The sequence below is a fragment of the Drosophila navojoa genome, chromosome 3 (genome assembly GCF_054131105.1).
Source record: "Drosophila navojoa isolate 15081-1374.11 chromosome 3, UAZ_NAV_1.0, whole genome shotgun sequence".
Classification (NCBI taxonomy): Eukaryota; Metazoa; Arthropoda; class Insecta; order Diptera; family Drosophilidae; genus Drosophila; species Drosophila navojoa.
The window spans coordinates 14,451,169-14,473,014 of NC_142891.1; the positions used below are offsets into that span (position 1 = coordinate 14,451,169).

Below are 21,846 nucleotides of genomic sequence, written 5' to 3' on the forward strand. Positions count from 1 at the left end.
AAAAACATAGAAAGTTGATCTAGAAATTCAAGTATATCATAGACCTTATTGACCACAAACCTTAAGGTTATCAAAAGAAGTTCAATTTATATATTTTATATTCTATTAAACTTTCTCCTCATTTTTCAAAAAAAAATTTAATTTATAAATGTTTCATTCAGCTCTTCTCTGTTCCATTTCTTGCACGCCTTCAGCTCAAACCTTTTGAATGGAAAAGCATAAATCGGATAATCTGAAAATTGGCCACAACATAACGACATATGGACTCAGCCAAAGAGAGAGAGAGAAAGAAAGAGACAGCATAGCAAAGGGTTTAGCGCTGAAAATACTTTGAAACAATTTTGAAAATCATGAATAAATTCTGTGGCCAAATTGTTGCATAAATATTTAACCAACAACAACAACGACAACAACAACAACAACAGGAAATGGGCTCAGGCACGTGCGCACCAAAAGCCAAATGCTCCGCTAACATACGGAAGCCCTATAATTATGGGATAATGTTCGATCAGCCACAGCCACAGCCACAGCTAACGGCTGCTGTGGGGTAGATGGGGCGTGTTTTGGGCAACGGGATCAAAGGGTAAGCAAGTCTCGATTTCAGCGGCTCAACAAAAGGAACAATCAGCGCCGCAAGCGGCTGTTTAGCTACATATGTATGCAAACAGAGCCGACTGAAGCGAGTCCTGGCTACGCTGCTGCCCCCTGACTGTGCCCCTGCCACTGCCATTGCCACTGCTGCGGCGGCTACAGTGAACCCCTTTTGTAATCGCTTTGCTTACGCCTCAGTTCACATGTGACAAAATAATAACAATGCGGCTGAGGCAGAGGCAGAGGCAGGCAGAGCCGTGGAAGGGTGCACGCCGCAGTCACCGTCAGCCGTCACTGTGACTGCTGCAAAACTGTGACTCAAGACAATGCGGGCTAATGGATGCAACAACAACAACAGCAACAGCAACAACAACAGCAACAACAACAGCAACAACAACAGCAACAGCAACAAATTGAGCAGCCCAAGCCCATGCGGCGTGGGCAGATTGCGGGGTTTGTCATCGTGAAAGTGGGTTAAACGGCAGGGGTAATTATTTTAATTACAGCGAATAGCGTACGCTTATGCAAAAATAAAATTAAAAAAAGAGAGAGGGAAACGGAAAAATGAAAAGCTGGCACCTAATACGCAACCCGCTGACATATTCAACTGTCAAAGGTGGCGATTAGAAGGTAGCTCCGCACCTTTACCCAAAGCTTGCAGTAACACGTTAAAGTAATTAACTAAATTACCAGGTCCAAGTTTCAAAAGAGAGAGAGAGAAACGAGCTGTAAGAGACACACATATATACACACAGACACACACAAAACACAAACACTCACACACACACACACACACACACAGCACACAGCACACAGTCGTTCATTTTGTCAGCTGGCATAGAGAAAATTCCCTGAAGAAATCAAGCTAAAAACTATATAGTGCAGCTATCCACACACACATACACATACGTACGCCAGGTAACTGTGTATGTGTGCATTATTTGCATATTATGTCATCAACAGTCCATCAGTTGTGTTTGCCTTTTGGGACTGTCAGCTGGGCACGCGTTCGAGTTGCTGCTCTTTGGCTTATTCATTGTAAAGTTCACAGATTATTTAGTTTCAACAGGCGTAACCCAACCCCCCTCTCGCTCTCCCTCTACCTCGCTCTGTATCCTTGGCCAGTTATTAACGTCATTTTGCTGGACATCATCAGAGCTCACGCCCATTGTCCGTGTCCTTTGGCTCGCTGCAAGTCGTAAACCTAATAAGCTGTTGCGGCTAAGTAACGGGGTTACCAAGGTTTACCCTACTCACAAATACATATGGGAGTAACACATGCACACGCACACACACACACACTTAAGTATAGCCTTACAATTAGTGCATATCAGCTGGTATTTATACCAACTACACGTATGTTTAAGTGTGGCCCTCGAATAATAGGTCAATTAGATTCCTTGTGGATGCCATGTGTTCTACTAGTTGGGTGTTTTTCGTTAGAGATATATTTACAAATGCTTAGTAACCAATATGATTTCATTAGATATAGATATGAATGACTTAATAATAATTACTGATAGTTTTTATTTTATTTTATTTTAATTTTTTTTTGTGTAAAATTCAGTTAGTTTCGTTTCAGTTAGTTAATTAGTAATACAGAATTATGTATCAAACCTGGTAATTATACTTTACTATAATAATGATGCTATCATGCTACTGCATAATATTCTTATTGAGTTATTAAGTATATTTCTTATTTGCATTTCACCCTAACCACTTAATAAGAGCTTTCCTGACTATTGTCGAATATTTCCGCTATACATCTATTTCCCTTCATGCAACATCATATACATATATGTACCTCCTATATATCGATATATAGATCAATTTCATGAAAATTGAGCCAACTATCAATCATTTCAGTTTTTTCCCTATGCAGACTTAAAGATATGTTTATTCAATATATCGTTACCGATACTTATCGATTTCGTAACAATATGCATATGAATATAAATTATTAGGAAACTTTATTGATATTACAGACTAACTCAAAGTACAAAAACCCAAAGTTTCGTTTGAAAACAATCATGAGTTCAGCAATTTGATAGATCGAGTGATTTTCATAGAGTATTATATCACTCAGTCGGCTTGATGAGACGAAAACTAGAGTCGAAGGCGTTGCGTGGGTGTGTCGTCACTTTGCAGTTTGATTTGTTTCAATTGACGGAGAAATGTATCGAGGCGAACATAACCTCAACCGGGGGCAGCATTGCAGCACTGAGTGGTGCAGTTTATGGTGGTTGCGTGACTGCTGGCCATCTGGCACAGCGATCACTCAGCCGCAATGACGCTGCAATCTTACAGTTGGCAAAGTGTAAATTGTGGAAATGGAAAGTTAGGTTCCGATCGAGAGCCGATGATGTTGACCAATTAATTGTCATTAAGCGTATTTGAAGATTTTTAATTAAAGCAAAATCTTCGGCTTAATTTAAATTGATCGCCATCATCATCAGACCCTGCCCGACCCCCGCGCCTCTGGTGTCCACTGCGCGGCGCAATCATGAAAGTAAGGACAGCTCTCCACCAAAGCGAGGCGGCCGGCTGGCCGAGTGTGGGTGCCATTGAACGTCAATATGAGTTGATGAGGTCGGCATTGAAACCAAAGTTTCGAAATTCCATAAAACGAGATGTGCTTGAGAGTTATGATATTTCAGAAATTGAAGTACATTTGAATTATTTTTTACATATGTCTGTAAAAAGCAAAAAATACAAATTCTATACTCCAAAATGTAATTATTTTATTTTGTCAAAATACTCATACCTTCGATAGTATATTTTATATTATTTATAAATTCAAAAAAATTTTTAAGAAATTGAAATTTTGAAATAAATTTTTGTATCTACTAAAAAAAACGATTAAAATTTTTTTTTAAATAAAAGAGAATATAAATAAAATATACATATTTATTAAATTTACATTGTAATATGCAAATTTTTATACAATTATTGTAGTATATATATAGTATGTCTAATATGAGATAATTTATAAGCGGCGATTATTTTCTGATTCGCAATTTTATGAAAGCTGAAACCATTATGTCTTTATGAATATTTTCTTATATGTACATATGTATTTATTTTCTTTTCTTTTACAGTTTTTAAGTATACTTTAATAGAACTGCAGCTCTCGATTGTTTTCCTCTGATATAATTTATATGATTCTTCGATCGCTTCGAGCTTTAAATTTCAAATTTATTTACTGCGATTAACAAGAGACCTAACAACTTCATTGTTCTCTTTCAGTTCTTTTGTATTCAATGCTTTAATTTAACAGCCTTAGAAGCTTCCAATGAAATAGCCAACACGTAAAAATGCTGAAAGAGATCAAGCATCGCCTGTGACTGCAAAGCTCTAGGACGTCTGATCAGCCAACTCTTCACATATGCTAAGCAAAGCTTTTTCTCTTGTAAAAGCTTCAAGGGATTATGCCGCTGCTTCGCTTGCAAGCAGTGAGAGCGGCTTAAGCTTTCTCTCTTCAGTTTGCATATTTATATTTATACATGAACATACAAAGCGAAGCTGCAGCTTAAGCTTGCTCTCTTCAGTTTACATATTTATGTATATTTATACATGCACATACATATAATAATGATTAGTCATGTTGAGGTGTTGAGGGCTTCACTAGAAAAGGAGCTCAGCTAGTCAATTTTCTCTTATTTATAATTATTATTTCTATAACTTATTTTGTGTGTTTGGCACTTAATCATAATTCTCATTAAGTGGACTCTCAATTGTTTTGCTTCGGCTACTGGAATTGAAATCAGCTTTCACAGTTGTGACATAGAAGGCGGCACCCGAGAGGAGGAGGAATCGGAAGCATCAGCAGCAGCAGCAGCAACTGAATTTGTTTAAGTGACTCGTAAGCTCGTAAGCCCCATCAACCAGTTGAGCAGCCCATTTATTTATTCATTTGCTTCAATTCGGTTTCTTTTTCGGCAATTTCGTGGGTAATTTTAATGTGCGCCTTTTTGATTGGCGGCGCATTTCATGTTCGGGCGTATTTTAGCTTCATTCATTGGGCTCGTCTCATATTAAAATTTTTATTTTGCTGCAGCTAATTTAGTGCGCAATTAGGAAGGCCTTTTGTGTGGTGTTCCGTGCCGCGCACTGAACTTTTGCCCTGCCCTCCCCCTCGATACGAAACGAAAGTAAATGCTCCACATTCAGATATGATGATAAAAAATATATAAACAATCACCCGCGTCAGGCTATGCAGATAACAAGGGACCCACCCAATCCAAAAAAGAGAGTTCCAATAATTGCCTGCCATATATGTATGTGTTGTGTATGTATGTGTGCAGAGCCAGTTCAGAGTCCATGACAAAATTTGTCACCTGACGACGCACCATTTGCGCAATGCCTTCAATTGATTTTGGTTGTTTTTATCGGGCCATTACGGCATTTTGTTTTACTTTTTTGTATTGTGGATTTTATTTTCTGTTTGGGTTTTTATCTGCGTTTGTTGGTAGTTGTTAAGTGGCATGTGAGCATAAAACCATAAATGAAATCTTTTAACAAATCGTTTGGTAGGCAAACCATTCAACAGCTCGCACAATTCACAAAATTATATGGCAGGATATGGCTATATGGTGTCAAAGATAAATACTCTGAGTTCTAACTGAAATTAGGGCATGCACACATAGAGTATATCAGCAATATTTAAAATGGAATATTTTCAAAGATTTTGTTGCAGTAGACACAGATATTATGACTTTTCCGAGTTATCATCTGGCAAAAGGATTTTCGTCACTCTTTTTCAAGTAAATACCTTAGCCAATGTTAATGGAAGAAATTATTAGCTATAGTGAAAAGCTTTAAGTATATAAAATTCGAAATATTTCTATACCAGTTGATGAAGAGAAAACTTATATTTTGAATAAATCTATATGCAAAAATATAATCCATCTAGAGATTAACTAAAAACATTGATAAATGTTTATTATAATATTAAATTTTTTTCGTGGTTGATTAACAGGCATTTATTTTTATTATTCTGGAATGAAAATGAATTTAATTTACAAAAATCGAAATAAAAGAGCAGCTAGATATAAATTTATTGAAATACCCATAGCAAAAAAATAGTTTTATATAACTAAAGACAGCATACGAAAAGGGAGAAGTCCTTAAGCAGGCGATTGACCGTAAAAGCCTCTTAAATAAAGTTTCATATTTATGCCCTGAGGTTAGTTCAATGATAGTTGGCATGTGTTGACTGAGTACATGCATTATGTATGTATGTGCAGCAGAGTTACGATTTTTACGGTAATTATTCATGCCAATAGCAGCAACGGCAACAACAGCAACAACATCAAGTGCTAACTCAATAGGTAAACCAACACGAAAGGCAAACAGACAAACAAACAGAGACAGCCGGAAGGACTCGACCAAGTGAGTATCCCGTTTGCATACGAAGTGACGCTCGAGTGAGCAGCACTTAAGGACGAGCGGCTGGCAAGGACATGGCTCTGACATGTGGCTATGTGGACGAAGCCATTACTTAATTATGATAACAGCCTGCCCTGCTCTGCTCTGCTCTGGTCTGGTCTGGCCTCGCTTCCTTTTTTGGCTAAAATAGATAGACGGGTTGAGCGAATGGGTTAAGGAGCGCGCGAGTGGCCGTAAAAATTGCGCCACACCCAGCCAGGACGTGGGTTGAGCACACGCCGCTAATAAAATAATAAATATCCTGACTGCCTAACCAGAAGCCGGGCCACATGCGGACCGCCCGTCGACACGCGCTGCGCCAGCGAAAATTGTCGAAATGAAAACAATTTCATCAGCCCGGAGCCATGGGCATGGATAGATTGAGGCACATAAAGCTCGAAAGAGTTTCACTCCAATTGCCATATTTTATGCCATCGCCTCGCGCCTCGCTTTTTGTCAATTGAAACGCAATTTTCATAAAACACACGTGCTCTCTGCTCTGCTCTGCTCTGCTCAGCTCTGCTCCGTCCGCCACAAAAATGTATATTTTCCCCATTTTGTTGCACTCACGTACGGATTGTCACCGGTGCGACCATATTCGCAATACCTGTTTGGGCCACGACTCCTGCTGCTGCTGCTGCTGCTGCTGTTTTTAGCCATTGCCATTGGCCCCAGCGGAGCTATTGCAAATGCGACCAAAGCACGTTCTGCCAAACTCTAATGACAGGCAAATAAATTTCATAGAAAATATATTTCGAAAAATTGATCTGACGTGTCACGCGAGCTCCAACAAGCCAGAAAGCCAGCATCCATTGGCCATGTCTGTGGTGGCTTGGTGGTTCTGGTCAACCGCATCGGCCACCGCAGCAGTCAGACAAACATGCTCTGCTCCTAGCTACAATATACAGATACAAAATACAAGATACAAGATACAAGATACAAGATGCTCAATAGTTCGATATTTGTCTCTGCATTCGTTTCGCTATTTGCTATTTGAAATTCATATGGCGCCCGTATCGAGTTACTAAAAGGATTGCTATTCATTTAGCATTTCCATAAGTATATCGGAAAGATATATACGAATGTGGGATACTCTTTGAAATGCAATGATTGCATTTTAACAAGTCTTTATATAATTTATTTATTTTTTATTAAAATAATTTTCTATGTAAAGATAAATTTGTATATCAAAAATAATAATATTGAGAAATTACATACAGCATAAATATACAAATGTAAATGAAAATATTTGTATATTTATATTGTACATGATTTTAATTTTTTATATATAATTAATTTTTAATTTTTTATATATAGGCATTTTTATATAAATATAAAACTATTTTCATTTATATATACAAATATTTTCATTAAAATATATATGACAATTTATATTAGATACATTATTTATTTTCAATTCTTTATTCTAAATATACACATAATTTGAAAGCTATTTTTACAAATTAAAAATAAATAAAAAAACGTTTCTTTTATTTTTAATCTTTACTTTCAATTTTGCTTTATCAGATAATACTACATTTCTTAATTTTAATATTTATTAATACTTTTATATTTGTATAAATTCTCAAGTGATTTAATGTTCTTAATCATAAGTACTTGAAAATAATCATAAAATATAGTTCTGTGTATATATTTATCTCTATATTCTGATAAGTCAACTCCATTTTATAATCACATTAGATTTGGCTCATACTATAAACTTATATATAGTATGAATATATAATTCTGGTATATGTAATTACTCTATAATATACAATATGATGAAACTATACATAGCCTAAAGAACAACTCTCAAAAGATTACTAGAAATTCACTTTAAATACATTTATCATGCTGACATGATAAGAACATCATAAAAACTTTAACTCTGAGAAATTTCAAATATAGACCAAAAACTTTGAGTTCGATTTCCCTGTAGACAATGAAATTTGATTGCACCGAAAAAGGGTTTTGTCAGTGCGGAAATAGAATTTTGCTTAAATTCCGCTAAATTGTCGTGGAAAGGTTCGCGTTTTGTGTGGCCAAAGGAGAGCGATAAGCAATAAGCAATAAGCTCTTTTATTGCCCATCTGAGGAATATTTTATTGTTCATCGATGGAGAAGCCGCATCATTGAATGTCAAATGCGATTCGGCTAAAGAAAACACACACGGAAGATACGGGCACAGGTACAACAGAGATAAAGATGCGACGGCCGCGGAGGTAAAGGTATTGCGGCTTTTTGGCTTAACGGGCAGACAATTTGCTTTTGGCCACAGATCCACATCCACGGCCGGCGCATTCGAGCCATTCCCCGGAGGCACTCGAGAGCGACATAATGAATTACCTTTATTGACAACTTAATGTTTATAGGTGTGCCGTGCTGTCGTCTTCGCCTGCGCCAGGTGGTTAGCTACCTGGGCTAAGCACCGTTAATGGCAGCCCTATAGGCTGTTGATGCGCCCCACTTGCTGTCCCCAAACAATTTGGCAGCGCGTCTCGAATAATTTAGTGTGCAGCCTTCGACTCCAATTGAAATCAACCAGCTCAACGATCCACCTGCATTATTAATGTCCTGCAGCAATCAATTGGCGTTGACATTGGGGGGCGTGGCCTCTCGAAGCTCGTGCTCGAGTTCGCACTCAATGCCCGCACACGCAATGCCGTCAACTGCTCTAACGGATGTTATTGACGCTTCTTTCTTTTTTATTTTTTTTCTTTCTTTGCTTTTTTGATTAATTGAAAATGAGCTTCAAATTAGCAGTTGATTATGTACAGTGAATAGACTTCATGACAGGACTTTCCCTTTAGAAAATATTCATTTAGCGAATCTTAAAGTTAGTAGAGTATAGATATAATACACTTCTCATAAAACTATCTGCCATTTATTTACATACTTTAATCGAGCATAGTCTAACGAAATCCCATGGGGTTCTGCATGAGAATCTGAGATCGAAACAGGCACAAATGAGTTTCTTACAGTGAATCCCCATGGGAATGGTTACTATGTATTCCAGTCTGGCAGCCTGACTATACACTAAAGCCCTTATTTAAAGAATATAGAAGTGAAGATAATTTAAGGAATTTTCTGAAATACACGCGAAGCAAGAGCAAACATTATTGGTATACGTATGTACATGTATGTGTACATGTTCAAGTAAATGTGATAAAGGAATATATCATATTAAGAATATCATAATGAACACTCATCATATCAAACTGATTACAAGATTTATATTAATATTTAAGCTAATATAAATATTATAAATATATTTGAAAAATATTTTATATCGAGCTAACGAACTATAAGATGTATTAAATATATATTTTAGAAAATGTACTATATCTAACTCTGAATTAAGAAGGTGAGCTAAATGCAAAATATAAATGTATTTACATATTTATTTATTTATATATTTATCTTAGAGTTAGAGTTAATGAAAATTAAAACTAACTTAATTTTTAAAGCGCTGGCTGGGCCTTCGGCTTATCGGATTAAGAATATTTTAACATTTTTTAACATATTTACATATTTTACTTATAATGGGAATTAAAGGTTTATAGGATGTGTATTTACATATATATTGAGCATTTAACTGTATTCAATTTATATAGCTGTCTTTCAAACAATAATGTAAAAACAGCACGAACTAAACTTAAGTTCTGTTAAAATTTGTAAAACATTTTTCCACACGTTATCATTCTGCTTATAACATGATGCTTAACTCATTGGAAATCCTTCTTTGTTTTAAATAATTTTACCTGTTGAATATAGTTCATCTATATAAAGGATATATATGTATATGCAAATATATTACAACTCTAGTAATTTCATAGATTTACACAATTTTTACGAGTTGTATTCCCTTACATTGCGAGTGCAGAGCCAAAGTTAAACGATTTGGAAGATGCCAGAAGCGACTTTTCCTTTATAGATAGATAAACGTATAAAAGTACAGACTTCGAGTGAAAGGCAATTGAAGCGTTAAACTCAACGCATTTACAACTTTATTTTTTCCTGCTTCGTCGGAAATTTGTGGCTGGAAATTGCAAAGCGACAGCTTCGGGCACTTTCTTGAGACTTTGGCCAAAGTTCACATCAAAGACGCTGGCAAGCAACCTTTTTGGGGTTGCCACACGACAGCCCATCCAATGGGGTGTGGCCAGCTGCTGGGCGGAGTCAAATGCTATGTGCAGGAGATTATTGTGGCTGTACCTGAATATATACGTATATATATATAGTCAGACATCTATACATGCATATCTGAGCTGTGTCTATTTATATACAGTTGTATCAAAGCTAAAGCGCATTTAATTAATTAACCCTTTGCGTGCTCAGCGGTTACGCTTCGTGTCCTTCCGGCTCAGCTCAGTTTCAAGCGCCTGTTTGTGCAGCGTGAACAAAACATTTTGCATACTTTTAGGCAGCGCAGTAAGCATTATTGTGTGTGTGTGTGTGTGTGCAAAAGGATTTGCTGTGCTGGGCGCGGCACTGTCTGGGGGCGCGGCTTTTAGCCTTTGGCCTGGCAAATGCGCCAAATCACGTTTGCTCCACAAATATTGAGGTATTCTGCTTTGGCGCGTGCCTGTCCGCCCGTCCGTCGCCTCGTTCCACGCACAAATTAGCATGTCCACTCATAATTGTCCCTTCGTGAAGAGATGACCCGCTGAGATAACTGTCCATAGTTGTAACTGATTTGCGCTCCGTCTACCTCGCCTGCTCAGCGCCTTCTTTAGTTGCTTTCAGCATTTGATTTGCCATTTCGTTTTTATGCGACCATCGCGTGCGGCTAATGAGCTCAACTCTTTGTCCACATTTTATTATCTCTGCAGCTATCTACGCACGGCTATTGATTCGATATGAGGTCCAAATGTCAAAGCCCTACTAAATGTCAAAGACATGCTAAATGTCACGCAGATATTATTGGGATCATAAACACGTTTTTGGGCGCTAAGGGATTTCATTTGCCATACTATAGTATTAATATTATATAAATATTGTGGTTTTGACATAAACTGAATCTATCTTTCAGCGAGATCGATTTTAGGCATCACAAGGTAGATGTTTAAACATAACTCTGTGTATATATATCTAGTTAACATATGCCTATATATCAAGCTAGAAAGTACAAACGAAAAACCTTAATGGAACAAGGTATTATCATCTGTTGTTGCTAGCTTTATATTTACATAATTTAACAACTATTTTTATATTTTTTTTTTTACCTTTAAAAGTCGATTCAATTACTCCTAAAAACAGTATTAAGTCTATATACTATATATGTATATGATGCATATGTGATATGTGCATAGCATATGTGTAATACATGATATGGACAATACCATATAGAATCATTATTAAGTATGATTTGAGCTCACATATGTAAAAACCTAATTATTAAACACCGTTAATATTCCAGATATTTGCACTAAGTTGAAATCAAGAGTTGAACGTATTCAAGTTAATAGCAGATCTCTAAATAAATATATCTTCAATATAAATGTTATATGTATTCGGCAAATATCTATTATGAAAATAGTATAGTATAATCATTATTATAAACAATGTGAGCCTACATATGATTATGGGGCCATAAACAGCGGCCGCATTTTCTCTCGAGCTTCAAGGGTTTTCGCATTGTTGCTGTTCCGCTATATCATTCGTTTTTATGTGCTGAAATGTTTCACTTTTCTATAATTGCCTGGGCTTGCCGCAATAACGCTAAATGTGAATGTGCATTAAAAAATGCAAATGACACAGAGAGAAAGAGATGGGGGAGGAGTGGAACGTGAGGCGGAATGGCATAATTAAGTGAGTATACAAGCGATAACAATCAAATGAAATAGGTGTAAATTTAATTTGTCTAATGTCTCAATTTGAATATATATGCATGTATATGTGAGTGGAGAGTGTGGGAAATGCAAAGGTATGTTAATAATAATGGATAAATCGCACCCATGTCCCTGCCAGAAAAATCCACCCCAAGCGCCGAGTGGGAGTCGAGCCGAGTCGAGTCGAAATACGCATTAGAATTCGAAAATTGAAACACGTCCTGCTCACCTTTTGGTTGGGGGTGGCGCTCTCTGGGATGCTGCACAAGTTCGAAATTTTAAAATTCCAAACACTTCGGGTGTCATTTACAGGGCAACAACCAATTGGCAACTGGATCTTGGGCTAACTGAATTTGGGCCATGTCAAAGTCAGGCGCCATTCGACGCATTTCTAAATGTTTCCAACCAGCAACCAGCTGCCCCTTCGACCCGGCCATGTGGCTATGTGGCATATCAGAACGTCAATTGGATATTTAAATACAGGCGACACTTTTAATGGCAAAGTGTCAAGTGAAGGGGGGGTGAAGACGGGCACGGCAGCGGCTGTAAGGGCGGTACGATGATTTCTGCTTATTCCAAACACGTATCGGACGCGTCTCGTGCCTGTTGATAAATTGAATATTGAAAAGAAATAATTCAATTTTGACACTTGCCTTGGCCATGACACAAAGAGAGAGAGAGAGAGAGAGACAAAGTAGAGAAAATAGAGATGGAAAGATTGCGAGTTTTTAAGGAATTCAATATATTTTGAACTTAAGACTGAAGCAGCATATCTTAGCGGAATTATCTCATTTGATTTGACATTTGCCTTGGCCATGCAACAGAGAGGGAGCCAGAGAGAAAGGGAGAGAGAGAGAGAGAGAGAGAGGGAACCGAGAACAGACTTCATTTGTCTTATTTTATTAGTGAACTTAATGTACAAAATATAATAATAATAATAAAATAAAGAAATAATAATAATAAGTATGTTTTTATATTATTTTTTCAGTTTTTATAGAAATCTACAATATAAAATAATATAATTTTCTCTCTAAACACAATCGAATTTTTTTGTAAATATCGTTGGCGAATTATATATATAATACGACGTATTAGAGGCTCTCGCGTCAGCAGTTTATGATGTGGCATAAAAACGTCTCATTTGGGACTCATTTAATCCGCCAAATTGTTTACACGCGCCACATTTCACCTGGCCCATCTTACAAATCCCGCACCATAGCCACATGCAAAGCCCAACCCTAACCCAATCGCAGTCGAAACAACCCGCAGTTGGTGAAACAATCGCGAGTTTTGGAATTCATTCGAAAATCGTTTAACGGTCGTTGGCTGTTTTTCAGCGACACCTGCGCATTCCCAATGCCACCAAAAAAGATGGCCAGCCACCCACCGGCAGCCGCCCACCCACGCATGACTTGCAGCTCGACGTGGTTTTATTTAAAATCGAAAATGCGGAAATACAAAACGCGAAATGAAATGCAAAACGGAAAACGTTTCTTGATTGTGGCCGTGGCACATGTAGCTCGTCTGCCCGGACCTCCGACTGGGATGTGGGATGGAAGTGGATGCACTTGCCGCCAGCCGCAAGGTGTATGCAGCTGTATTTGCGTGCGTGTGTGTGTGTGCGTGTGTGTGTCGCGTCGCAAACAAATAAACAAAGGGTTCAACAAAAGCAAGCGGCCCAAAGTAATTCAAAACAAGCAAGTTATTGAAATGTTTGAGCGTGCACTGGCAAAGGAACTCGGATTAACCACATCCATTTATCCAACCACTCAACCACCCAGCCCATCCATCCGTTTAGCCAGCCATCTATGCAGCCCTTGTTATCCTTTCCAGCAGCACAAGTAGCCTCATTGTTTGTTTATTCACTCCTAAACGCGGAATAATCCGCGTATTAAAGAGCATTTAAGAGACTAGATAGATACTTGGCTAGCAGAGAGCGGGCAAAAGTACAGCTGAATATTTCATTTAGTCTCAATGAGAGAAAGTGAAGGAATAACAGTGTGAAAAGGGCATGAAAAGTGAATAAATTTAAATAATAATAAATCATTTCTATAATAGTGAGATTAAAAGGAAATGTATAATATATCATATATATTTTATTTTACATGCAAATATATTATACTATAATTATAAAAATACAAAAAAAAAAATATATATATAATAATAATAATAATAATATTGATAATATTTTACCTGATACTTTTTTCTATTTAAATCTTATATTTTTTGTTATCTTTCAATAATCAAATAATTTTAACCTTAACATTCGACAAACTATGTTAAGCATTTGCAGAGATCTGTAGTAGACTTTCGGGCTGAAAGATTAAAGAGAACTAACTGGAAATCCAAGAGACCGAAATGTAAGACTAAAGACTGAAAATGTTATGAAACATAACGAATACATATCAGAAGCTCAGTATACACTTATGTTATTTTATATAATAATAATAAATTTATTTTCAAAATATTATAATTATAGATAATATAATATATAAAATAAAATAAATATATAGTATTTTTCTGATAACAAATATAGATCATTCGAAATAAATATAGAATATAAATAAATTGCAATTATGAATCAAAACAGTAAAGAAATGCCCGCTGCTGCCCGAAGCTGATCTCTCTAGTCTAATCTTAAGAGATCCCATTGGAGTGCTCGGAATACCCATTTCCAGTGATAATCGCGCCTATAAAAACAAATTAAACTTCCATTTTGTTGTCTCGTTCCGGGACTTTGCCAGGACAAGCCAGACAACTCCTTGAGTCCCATTTGCCTGACTTGAGCCACTGCGTGTCTGTGTGGCTCTGCTGTGGCGTGTGGGTTGAGTGGAGCGAACTTCCGCTTCGGTTAAATGAAGTTAGCTTGTTGCGACTTATGCAAAAGTTTTCAATTGCCTTTTATTATTGTTGTTTTCCTTTTATTTTTATTGCTGCTGCTGCTGCTGCTGCTGCGGCTGTTACTCGACTCGCGCTGAAGTGAAATGCAAATTTATTCAAAATGTGAAGCAGCGAAAAGTTCGCACCGCTGTCAGAAAGTTGTCTGGATTAAGGTCTATGGCCATAATTAAATACACACTTTTTTCCCATTTATATTTGCATTCCGCTGAATAATTGCCTTTAATTTCGCTGCTAATTCACCTTGTCTTTAAAACACAATCAAAAGTTTAAAATTAAAGAGAAGCGCGGCCAGAAATGAACTGATAGACAGGGAGATACATAAATAGATCAAATAAAATTTATATAATTATAAAAGAATGAGGTTTCTCAATATAGAAATTTGTGAATAAATAAATAATAATTAAAGTAAAACAAACTCAACTCAAAACTAATTATTATAAAAATGAAATAAACTCTGCTATGATGAAAAAAATATTTTTTAGCATATTTTGAATTTGAAATGTCAACGTTTGTTGCTTTGCAGTTGTAAATTTTGTTTCTCTTTAAGCGAAATTTTCTGTTGAACTTAAATTCCAAGTAAGAAGTAAGAAACAACATGGGGGATGTGCGTCCGTTGCAATACGATATCAAGTGGGACACGTGGAACGACATGCCCATCACAGACATTCACTTCAAGCAAGTAGAGTCTAGCTGACCAGCTAAATACACACTAACCAACAGGGCTACGAACAGGAATTATGAGCTCGCCATCGAGTTTATGTGGGAGAATTCGTTTCTGCAGAGCATCGTATTCGAGGGTCTGGGTCTGCACGACCTGACGGAGATGAAGCCCATCTATCACGACTATTGTATGCATATCTTGCGTAATGAATGCTCGGTTATGATGCTCGACGAAACGGAAACGAAGATTCTGGCAGTGGCTCTGCTCGAATGGATGACCGACGCATGGCATTCCTGGTACAGCGAGAGAGAGAGAGAGAGTGTGTGTGATTTATGTATAGCTAGCTAATTGATCATTTTACAGGGTATTTCTGCCCGCCTTTGTGGGCAAAGGACTCTTTCAGCGTCTTATCGAATTAAAGGGAGACCTAATGGCCGCCACCAAGAGGAGCCTACAGATGGAGACCTTTGATAGCCTGATGGTGCATGAGATTGGCTTCCCAGCCGACTTGTATGAGGATCAAGATTTCCAGATGTGCATCTACGATGTGTTTGGCATGGTCGCTCAGCACATGCACATGCCGCGTGTCTGCTTCATAGCGCTCACCACCAAGGATCAGTATACCGCCGAGCTGGCTGACTATATGGAAATCGGCAGATCCATCTATTCCATTTATAAGGTCGACAATAATCGGCCATTCGACTGTCTGCGCGACCTCGACGAGATGTATGCTCTGCTCTATATGTTGCCTCTGACTCCGATTCGCAATTACCTGGAGTGGCCTGGCTTCGAGGCCTTCCACGAGGCGCTTCTGGCTCAAGAGCGAAGGGAAAGAGAGGAAGAGCTAATGAAGCAAAATGAGGCGTGACACTATTACCTACCTCGAGATGATTACTGGTCATTTTTTATATAAGAATTTTGGACATACTTCCATATTTATAATAGATAAAGTATTAATATTATTTCTGGTTTCATTTATTTATTTATTTTCTTATAACTTCAAGCTAACATATATTACATTCTCATTTATTCTTTTCTCTTTTTCCCTTCCTTATTCTTTCACTTAATTTATCTGCTTTCCTCTACATTATTTCCCTTGTCTCTATTTCTTACCTTCTGTTTTCTTTCTGTTGTCCAATCTCTTCTATTCAATTTCTTTCCTTCTCTTCAGCTTTCCTGCTCTCTATTTTTCATATATTCTTTTCACTCTATCTCTCGTTTTATGATCTTTTCATTCCTTCAATGTCTTCTCTTCAATTTTTTTTCTCATTTAATCAAAGCATTTTGATCAACATTACAATCTATAAACGAATTCCTCTCAAAACTCTGTATATCTCTGCATCGCAATCGAATCACTATATCAGAAAAAGAATTTCATTATTTATAAAAACTAACGGATTCGATTGCTATTTTAGTTCGTATCAAAGATTCACAGTAAACAGAAAGCATCGGCGATCGCACCGGTGATAATAGGCTTGATAAGCACGAGTTTATTGTGTATTTATGAAAATGTTTATATTGTGTAAGAGTCTATAAGAGTCTCATGCCCAAGTTGTTTTTATTATGGCAACAACTACTTGATTTCTGCTTTTCTTTACAGCTTTCTGCGATCTTTACAGCTTCGCTTTGACTTTGGCAGCTAGCAAGAGGTTAAGGACATCGTCGGCACAGCCCCAGCAGAGGGTGACTCCACTGCCGCCGTGTCCGTAGTTGTGTATGAGCAGCTTGTTGCCACGACGTTCCGCCTCCAGGCGCAGCTGGACGCGACCCGGTCGCAGGCCAACCCAATCGAACAAGTGCTCCGAGTGCTTGAGGCCTGGCAGCAGGCTGCGACAGCCGTCGATAATGAAACGCTTATCCTTCGCACAGACATTGGTATTGTAGTCCCGCTCCTGGTGAGTGCCACCAAGCACCACAGACTCGGTGCTGCTCGAAATGCGATATCAACTGAATGCTATATATATCGTTAGGGCATCTAACTTACTTTGGTATGATGTAGTTGCCATCATCGCTTTCATCAAGGATCGCGGTGAACACCCAATTGGCCCTCACGCGGCTAACTTGGCCACGTACCGAATAGACGTCATCGTCGTTCAGCAGCTGCCTGGAGCCAAGGCCGGTGCAGTTGACGATCACATCGTAGGAGGATTCTCTGACAAAACTCTCGAGATCTGTGATTTTTCGCTGCTCAACTTGACCGCCTCGGCGCACAAAGCGTTTCATCAGGTAAGGCAGCAGCTTGATGGGCTCTGACGTGTAAGTCACAAAGGACATGCCGCAACTGCACTTCGAACGTTAGACTTGCGAAATGGTCGATATGAGTGGGCTAACACTTACGTGAATTTGACATCTCTGCCCTTGTTGTAGACTTCCAGTTGTTCAGCTGTTAGTTCCACAGCTCCATAGACAATATCACGCCAGAAATCGCCAACGATCACACTCGGATCTGAGCTGAGGCGCACGCAGGGCACCAGACAAACACCTGCCTCGCCCGCATCCTCGCTTAGCCAAATCTGCTCCAGGAATAGATGCATATCCCTTGACCATTTGCTATTGAAGAAACTCTTTGAATGGATGTACCCACGTAATATATATGTGCATTTTGTAACACCTACTGAACTTTAGACTCATCTGTGCCGCCCAACAGAAAGGGACCCCACAGACCCGCCGAGCCGTCGCCCGTCGTATGGGGCGTGAATTGCTCCGACAATATGGTCACCTGCACATTTAGCTTCTTCTCATCCTGATAGTGCTCCAATATTTTGATGGCACTCGCAACACCGTTCACACCCGCCCCGATAACAGCTACTCTCAGCATGATTCCGTCTACGCAGACTACCCAAGCAATACTAAACTTCTGCGGCTCAGTGAAGTGCCTCTTATCAGCGAAATATTTCCACTCAAAATAATCAATTGTAATGAGCTCTACTCTACGGCTCATGAAACCGCCTCTTCCGCCCTGACTTTACAACGCGGCAGTTATATTTGAAACAAAATTTAATGTAAATGTTATTTTTAAGCCCTGAAACCATTTAAATATATGCAATAGGCAGAAGCAGGCGTGGCAGTCCCTAAGGAGTATATATGCATATTCACGATCGACTTAGCTCTGGTTTTCCCTCTCTCCGTCCGTCTGTCCAACAGGGCTATATCAATTAAAGGATCTGCGACGCCTACTTCCGCCTGATACTAATTTGTTTAGGGTCTAACAAAATATTAGCAATGTATGAATAGAATGAATGGACTAGTTGAAGAACCAAAAGGTAATTCATTTGTTTTATACTCATTCACAAAATGGAAATACAATTAGCAGGCAATGAAAGTTCGTAAAGTAGGCCTTGAATTCCAAACGTTTTCAATGAGTCTGGGAAATGTAGTTCCATTCAGTTAGTTTTCTCCGAGCCTTTCGAGCCTTTGCATCAACTCGCTTCTAAATTAAAACAAAATTTATATTTTCCTTTAAATTTTTATCGCAATTCAAGTCAATTTCAAAATGTGCGGAGGCGGTTGCGGTAGTGGCCCATGCGGAGGCTGTGGCCCATGCGGTGGTTGCGGACCCTGTGAGTTTTTTTTTTTTTTTTTCGTCGCTTCAACAGGGCTGAAGAGCATTTGGGCATAGATCGTAATGAAAACTTTCTTTTTAAGGCTGCGGCTGCCCCACGCGCTACTTGAAGAGATCAGAGGAGCATATGCCCTGTGTGTGGTGTGCACCATGCAAAGCTCATTGCTACAACACCCCACCCAAGTGCTGCTGCTAGGGGCCTTAAGCTTTGCATTCGTACGGAGTCTCCTTTAAGGAAAATCTAAGAGCTAAACACCTACTCCACTACTTATCCTATTCTTACTGTCGAAAAATAAGAGGAATTATCGTAAGTGGCAAAAGTATCTTATCTGTTCTGATCCTGTCTCATCTGACCTGTTCTGTCTATTCAAGCCCAGCTGAAGTCAGCTTCGATTAATAGTATTTGTAAACGTGTGAAGCACGTCAATTTGGAAGCAAGTTGGACCTGAAAGGATGGCTGGAGGCTTTTGAGCTTGAACGTGAACTATTGGGACGGTTCGAATATCAGGCAATACCACAAGTCAAACCTTTATCAACCGAGACACTTGACTCGAATTCAACCTGAATGCAACCTGATCGAAAGCAGAATGTCAAGCTCATTTTAAATTGTTAAATTCAAAATCTTCATTTTCATAAACATTTTGGAACTTTTATGAATAAAAATTCGGAATCTACAAAATGTTTGTTTACTCTTCTTTTCCTTATCGATCGGGCGATATGTTTTACGCTTGCAGTTAAGTAAAAGACCTCAAAATCATTTTCTACGTGTCTAATCTCAAGGGTTGCAGTTAATTACATTTCACACACTCCCAAGGTTGCCTAAAATAGGTCTCTCTGTGGCTATATCTCTGGGAGTCGTTCCGTTGAAGCTCGAACGAATTGTCTAATACGGCCTCGCTAGAACACATCTTAATTGTTTTCCCTATACTAATTAAATTAAAAATTTTTTGCGGCACCTGATATGGTATAAAGCGGTTGGTCTATAGCCCCAGTCATTCATTTGTTTCAGTGGAGCCTTAATATGAAATTTGTTGCTTTGCTTTCGTTGGTCTTGGGAGCTATTAATGTCGCAGGTAATTCATTTTGTTTTTACTCATTGGCAAAAGTGAATTGCATTTTATCCAATGTCTGCCCACCTTTCCGTTCGCTATTGAAACTTTTCTTAGGTAGGCGCGTGTATATTAAGCTCAGGTCGAGCACTCTTTCAAAAATCGAACACTATTCCCGATTAAAACCCGTATTGCAATGATGTCTCCATTTGTATTTTATAGAGTTTCGAATTTGTTATACTTTGGATACTGATCCCAGATACTCCATTGCTCTGAAATTGTGATTAGGCGAATAAAAATAAGCAAAGAATTATTGAAATATCAGTTTCCCTAAGAGTGCAGGCGATCTCGTAGCTGAGCACTTATATTTCTCTTTTTTTTTTTTACAATAATACTTTAATTTTTCTGCATTTATAAATAACTCTACTAAAGATTTCTTACTTGAATTTCAGATATTTGCTTTCCTAACGGTTGCCCTCCTCTTCCGAAATGAGAGCACCTCCAATATATTTATTTACTATGGATGTTCTAAAAATGATAAAAATAAATTTTAACTGATGATGACTCTTCTATTTTTATACTCATTCACGAAGTGAATTAGTATACTGGTTTTGTGCAATGTCCGTCCGTCTGTCCGTATGAACGCAGTTCATTTCGCCGCTATTGAAGCTAGAGACTGAAATTTGGAACACATACTCGTGTATAACTCCGATTTATAAAGTGTTAAAATGATTTAGCTGCATTTTACTAGATGATGGCGTTTAGTTTTTAGACTAAATGAAAATGAAAAATGAAATGCATTTTACTAGATGATGGCGTTTAGTTTTTAGACTAAATGAAAATGAAAATGCTCGAGCCCGAGATCCTACACAGTTCTTGAGGCATCAAGTATTCCATGAATTTACATTCTAGTTATTTTAAGGGACTAGGCTCTGAGACTTCCTCAAAATAGTCATTAGTTCTCTTTCGTTTGATCACAACACTTCGACTAGCTTCTAAATTCAACAAAATCAAAAATAAAATAAAATTTTATTTGTGAAAATTTAGAAAATAAAATTTTATTTTTCTTTTCGTGAACATCTATAAAACCAAGTTTCAGAAAAATGTGTGGCCCATGCGGAGGTTGTGGTCCTTGCGGAGGTTGCGGTCCATGCGGCCCCTGTAATCATTGGCCATGCTGCGGCCCTCACAGCCCGCCGTGCGGGGCACCTTCGCCAATCCCATGCTCGCCTGCGCCAGGCGTTTGCTGTCCGCCGTTGCCCGAAGGTGGTATTCCCGACCCACGTGTCTGGAATTGTTGGAATACACCACCTACCTATCCATGTAAGTTGGTCCTCTTTCGGTAATCGTTCACCCTGTGTCTGATGTGCTTCATGCAAAGCTCGCTGCTACATCACTCTGCAAAATTAAAACCTACTTTCCCTGTGTCCTTCAGGTGGATTTTGATAAATCGACTTCGGGGCCGAGCGTGGTGAGGGAAACGTTGGAACAGTGTGGGTGCTGTTTATCTATATTTAAACAGGAAAAATGGGCGAGATAGCTGTATTTGTGAAACTCTTGGTTTTAAAAACATTGGAAGCAAGTTGAGTATGGAATAGAAAGTATACTTATCAACAGATCCAACAAGACTGAACTATTCAAAGAGGACTGAGTTTGTACATGTGCGCCTCGAACAGAATTTCATTACCACAAAATGTATGGTACACACTATGTCAGACTTCTATACATCGTGGCTCGAGACTCGGTGAGGTTACAAAGAAGAAATGGCAGAAATTTGACGAAAGCAATCACAGCAAACAAAGCTCTTCATTGAATTTTAAATTG

General features: G+C 38.3%; 4 protein-coding genes across 4 annotated transcripts; 3 read left to right on the forward strand and 1 right to left on the reverse strand.

The window, feature by feature from the left end:
- The first annotated feature begins 15,243 nt into the window (after positions 1-15,243).
- On the forward strand, positions 15,244-16,316 carry LOC115563036 (uncharacterized). The gene is made up of 3 exons (XM_030385390.2): positions 15,244-15,425; positions 15,483-15,707; positions 15,775-16,316. The coding sequence occupies exons 1-3, from the start codon at positions 15,346-15,348 to the stop codon at positions 16,277-16,279; spliced, it is 810 nt and encodes a 269-aa protein (XP_030241250.1). The 5' UTR covers positions 15,244-15,345; the 3' UTR covers positions 16,280-16,316.
- Positions 16,317-16,881: 565 nt separating this feature from the next.
- Daao2 (D-amino acid oxidase 2) lies at positions 16,882-18,279 on the reverse strand. The gene is made up of 4 exons (XM_018098783.3): positions 18,027-18,279; positions 17,749-17,961; positions 17,396-17,692; positions 16,882-17,337 (listed from the first exon to the last, which is right to left on the reverse strand). Exons 1-4 carry the CDS (start codon positions 18,227-18,229, stop codon positions 17,025-17,027), a joined length of 1,026 nt encoding a protein of 341 aa, XP_017954272.1. The 5' UTR covers positions 18,230-18,279; the 3' UTR covers positions 16,882-17,024.
- Positions 18,280-18,768: 489 nt separating this feature from the next.
- LOC115563069 (uncharacterized) lies at positions 18,769-19,652 on the forward strand. The gene is made up of 3 exons (XM_030385453.2): positions 18,769-18,971; positions 19,057-19,280; positions 19,346-19,652. The coding sequence occupies exons 1-2, from the start codon at positions 18,905-18,907 to the stop codon at positions 19,167-19,169; spliced, it is 180 nt and encodes a 59-aa protein (XP_030241313.1). The 5' UTR covers positions 18,769-18,904; the 3' UTR covers positions 19,170-19,280; positions 19,346-19,652.
- A 1,313-nt stretch (positions 19,653-20,965) lies between these two features.
- LOC108658619 (uncharacterized) lies at positions 20,966-21,468 on the forward strand. The gene is made up of 2 exons (XM_018111276.3): positions 20,966-21,345; positions 21,458-21,468. Exons 1-2 carry the CDS (start codon positions 21,126-21,128, stop codon positions 21,466-21,468), a joined length of 231 nt encoding a protein of 76 aa, XP_017966765.1. The 5' UTR covers positions 20,966-21,125.
- Positions 21,469-21,846: the final 378 nt, after the last annotated feature.

Bases quoted from the DNA above. Each gene is read 5' to 3' on its own strand.
- LOC115563036 (XM_030385390.2), top strand. From the start codon at position 15,346: ATGGGGGATGTGCGTCCGTTGCAATACGATATCAAGTGGGACACGTGG. The intron at 15,426-15,482 runs GCAAGTAGAGTC...GGCTACGAACAG, and splicing joins ATCACAGACATTCACTTCAA to GAATTATGAGCTCGCCATCG. The intron at 15,708-15,774 runs GTACAGCGAGAG...ATCATTTTACAG, and splicing joins ACCGACGCATGGCATTCCTG to GGTATTTCTGCCCGCCTTTG.
- Daao2 (XM_018098783.3), bottom strand. From the start codon at position 18,229: ATGCTGAGAGTAGCTGTTATCGGGGCGGGTGTGAACGGTGTTGCGAGT. The intron at 17,962-18,026 runs GTAGGTGTTACA...TTTCTTCAATAG, and splicing joins ACAGATGAGTCTAAAGTTCA to CAAATGGTCAAGGGATATGC. The intron at 17,693-17,748 runs GTAAGTGTTAGC...TTCGAAGTGCAG, and splicing joins GGCAGAGATGTCAAATTCAC to TTGCGGCATGTCCTTTGTGA.
- LOC115563069 (XM_030385453.2), top strand. From the start codon at position 18,905: ATGTGCGGAGGCGGTTGCGGTAGTGGCCCATGCGGAGGCTGTGGCCCA. The intron at 18,972-19,056 runs GTGAGTTTTTTT...TTTCTTTTTAAG, and splicing joins ATGCGGTGGTTGCGGACCCT to GCTGCGGCTGCCCCACGCGC.
- LOC108658619 (XM_018111276.3), top strand. From the start codon at position 21,126: ATGTGTGGCCCATGCGGAGGTTGTGGTCCTTGCGGAGGTTGCGGTCCA.